The 4,387-nt window shown below is 42.3% G+C and overlaps 1 protein-coding gene across 1 annotated transcript; it reads left to right on the top strand.

Moving 5' to 3' along the window:
• Positions 1-1,125: 1,125 nt before the first annotated feature.
• Positions 1,126-3,885, top strand: LOC148057749 (cytoglobin-2-like; the record flags this gene model as incomplete). The annotated part of the gene is given in 2 exon segments (XM_087782750.1): positions 1,126-1,357; positions 2,741-3,885. Coding segments are annotated over 2 exon segments (397 nt in total), but the record flags the coding sequence as incomplete, so codon positions are not given.
• Positions 3,886-4,387: the final 502 nt, after the last annotated feature.

The following is a 4,387-nucleotide window of genomic DNA, read 5'->3' as shown; positions in this document are numbered from 1 at the left end:
GCTTTTTATTGTATTGAAAGGTACTGATGGTTTCTGGGTATTTTTCTCCACGAGACAAATGAAAACCATTATAAAAACAATGGTCACCGTGAAAGAATGGTTTCTGTACAGAATCCTCATCAATTGAGCACAAATTACTTCCAGTTTATGTTTTCCAAGGATCTGTTCTTCACGCTAATAACCAGTTTCCTGCCGGGGTTTGTTGTGATAAAATACATTCAGTCAAACAATAATATTATAGAAGTTTATTTCTTGCCTGGTCACGTCCAGGAGCAGCTGGATTTGAAAAAGACTTTGAAAATAGAAAAGTAAGAGTCTGTGATGAAACTTATGCGATTAAATAGAATATATTTAACTTAAAATATGATTCAATACAATATATTTAACTTAAAATATGATTCAATACAATATATTTAACTGAAAATATGATTCAATACAATATATTTAACTGAAAATATGATTCAATACAATATATTTTACTGAAAATATGATTCAATACAATATGTTTAACTGAAAATATGATTCAATACAATATGTTTAACTGAAAATATGATTCAATACAATATATTTTACTGAAAATATGATTCAATACAATATATTTAACTGAAAATATGATTCAATACAATATATTTAACTGAAAATATGATTCAATACAATATATTTAACTGAAAATATGATTCAATACAATATATTTAACCTTAAAATATGATTCAATACAATATATTTAACTGAAAATATGATTCAATACAATATATTTAACTTAAAATATGATTCAATACAATATATTTAACTGAAAATATGATTCAATACAAAATATTTTACTGAAAATATGATTCAATACAATATATTTAACTTAAAATATGATTCAATACAATATATTTAACTTAAAATATGATTCAATACAATATATTTAACTTAAAATATGATTCAATACAATATATTTAACTTAAAATATGATTCAATACAATATATTTTACTGAAAATATGATTCAATACAATATATTTTACTGAAAATATGATCCAATAACAATATTCAACTCTTCATATTCATCATCAAACATCTAACAGTGACTCTCGTTCTCTCCTCCAAAAGTCGACCATCTTTCTTCTCTTCTATCGCTGCAGGTTCTTCATCAACTTCCCGTCGGCCAAGCAGTACTTCAGTCAGTTCCAGGACATGGAGGACCCGGAGGAGATGGAGCGCAGCGGTCAACTGCGGCATCACGCTCGCCGGGTGATGAACGCCATCAACACGGTGGTGGAGAACCTCCACGACCCGGAGAAGGTGTCGGCGGTTCTGGCTCTGGTGGGGAAGGCCCACGCCATCAAGCACAAGGTGGAGCCCATGTACTTCAAGGTAGAGCAGACGCTACTGAACGCTGAAGGTTTCCAAGAAGCTTTTTCAGGAAAGACAAAAAAGTTTCCCTTTTCCTCACAAACCAAATGATGCTTGAACTGTAAACCTGGCAGAGAAGCAGCGACACTGAGCGTTTGGGCTTTATTTGTAAATAATAGAACATCGTTCTTTCACGTTCGGATTGACTTTTGGAGGATGTTTGGTTTTGAATAGTTTCTTCATAAGGATGACGATGCTATGGTAAAAAAAAGACAAAAAAAAGGAGAGAGGCGACCATCTTACATCCTTTCTGGTTCCTGATCCTTTAAGCCAGGAGCGGCGAACCTGGTCCTCAGGGTCACAGTGGTGCAGGTTTTTGTTCCGACCGATCGATCACAACTGAACCAATGAGGTTTGAGCTGAAACAAGCGACACCAGACTGACAATCAACACATTACACTCCTTAGACGCCTGACTGGTCAAAAGCTGTGTCTTGATGGTCGGAACAAAAACCTGCACCACTGCGACCCTGAGGACCAGGTTCGCCGCTCCTGGCTTGAGCTCTTCTGGACCGACAGGCGTCACTTTTGAGAAACGAGCAGATTCGGACCTTTTGGAGAAAAAAAAACGCCTTGAAATGTGAAGCGAACGTGACGTGAGCTGCTGCAGGTGAGATGGATGCAGGTGTTCAGGTGTGAGGAGAGAGTTCAGGACCAGCGAGGGAGGCGTGATCTTCTCTCCTGAGGCACCAACAGCATTGCAGGAAGTGACTGGAATAAAAAAGTTAATTACAAATGCAATGATGGTGAATATGAGCCTGAACCTCCTGATTTCTCTCTTCACTCAGTTCAGTGATGAAAGCATCTGTGATGAAAACACACAACCTCACACAAACACACAACCTCACACAAACACACAACTTCAACATCCTCCACATCCTGATGTGTTTTTACTCGCGTCTTGAAAGTTGACGTCGTCGTGTTTTTTCTGGTAAAATGACTCACGAGTCAAAGAAAGATTTCATTAAACATTCTTGTGATATCAGCAGATGTTGTCGACATGTTCACATGTGACAGAGGCGTGTCTTACCTGAGATCTCACACCAAACCAGCTCTTCTCATTCAACTTGCACTAACCGTATTTTCCGCACGATAAGATGCACTTAAAAGCCTTTAATTTTCTCAAAAAACGTGTTCCTTATATGAACATTACCTGCTGGCGACTTGTTTACAAACACTGTCATGACTCCGTGGGCGTGATGACGTCATTGCATCATCACGGGGTGGGATTAACGACGCACGTCACATCATGGCGGACGACTATGGAGTGATATTACTGCCACCGTTTGAGCGAGTGTGTCCTGGTTGTTGTACACTCCAAATCCCTCTCGTCATGTTCTTTCAGATCCTGAGCGGCGTGATGCTGGAGGTGTTGTCCGAAGAGTTCCCGGAGTTCTTTCCGGCCGAGGTGCAGATGATCTGGAGCAAACTGATGGGCGCGGTGTACTGGCACGTGACGGGCGCCTACACGGACGTGGGCTGGCTCCAGGTCTCCAGCTCGGCCGTGTGAAGACACATGTGCCGGCGAACTCTACCAAGTCAAGGCCAACGAAAACGACACGTTGTCGTGACAGTAGTCGACTCATCCGAGAGGTCGTGTAGACATTTAATGTAGACACTTGTTTTTTCATCACAGTGAACGTTGGTGCTGAGCATCCGTCGTGGTAGCGTTGAAAATATAAACACATGGTTAGAAGTAAAAGTGTTAGTTCGACCAACTCGCTAATTGTTTGCTCTGATAACTGTTAGTCATGTTGACATATAGCAACACAACAAGTGCTGACCCAGGACCGGTGGAGGTGACGTCGTGTGTGATCGTCGTGGATTCAGATCCACATGTAGCATCATGTGATATAATATACTGTATATTTCAACACACTCGATACTATCGTCGCACACTCCAGTCAAGCTAACTGTAGCATTTGCTAATATTTCTCACACTTTTCATGCTAACTCATTTTTCAGTGTCATAGCCTCAAATCCTGAATCGATGGAACGACAAGCTGTCAATCAAACTTCTAGAATCAAACACAGTTGACTTCAAACGACTTGGACAACCATGATCCTGAAGACGTGTCAACGTCACATAAGCACTTGTCAAAACTGTCAAAAGTCAATCAATTCTACTTAATATCCCCTTAATTAAAACAGGATGTGGAAATAGAATGTTACACACTTGTTTCAAATCCATTATTTTAGTGACAACAAACAAGGGTCGCACACAAATCTGACCTCGTAGACGAACACGTTTCACCTCCTTGTTCCTCGAGTCGCTGAGACAAGAGTGTTGAACGAAGAAGCTTCAGCGACGAGACCATGGAGCTGCTGACTGTTAGATTCTCCACGTTCAACTATATATCCTCATGGACTGGTGTCCTCTCTGGTGTCCTCTCTGGTGTCCTCTCTGGTGTCCTCTCTGGTGTCCTCTCTGGTGTCCTCTCTGGTGTCCTCTCTGGTGTCCTCTCTGGTGTCCTCTCTGGTGTCCTCTCTCGTGTCCTCTCTGGTGTCCTCTCATGTCCTCTCTGGTGTCCTCTCTGGTGTCCTCTCTGGTGTCCTCTCTCGTGTCCTCTCTGGTGTCCTCTCATGTCCTCTCTCGTGTCCTCTCTGGTGTCCTCTCTGGTGTCCTCTCTCGTGTCCTCTCTGGTGTCCTCTCTGGTGTCCTCTCTGGTGTCCTCTCTGGTGTCCTCTCTGGTGTCCTCTCTGGTGTCCTCTCTCGTGTCCTCTCTGGTGTCCTCTCATGTCCTCTCTGGTGTCCTCTCTGGTGTCCTCTCTGGTGTCCTCTCTCGTGTCCTCTCTGGTGTCCTCTCTCATGTCCTCTCTCGTGTCCTCTCTCGTGTCCTCTCTCGTGTCCTCTCTGGTGTCCTCTCTCGTGTCCTCTCTGGTGTCCTCTCTCGTGTCCTCTCTCGTGTCCTCTCTCGTGTCCTCTCTCGTGTCCTCTCTCGTGTCCTCTCATGTCCTCTCTGGTGTCCTCTCTGGTGTCCTCTCTGGTGTC

This window comes from Callionymus lyra, unplaced genomic scaffold, assembly GCF_982586985.1.
Source record: "Callionymus lyra unplaced genomic scaffold, fCalLyr1.hap1.1 HAP1_SCAFFOLD_680, whole genome shotgun sequence".
In the NCBI taxonomy this organism is placed as follows: Eukaryota; Metazoa; Chordata; class Actinopteri; order Syngnathiformes; family Callionymidae; genus Callionymus; species Callionymus lyra.
This window is presented reverse-complemented; position numbering and strand designations above follow the sequence as displayed.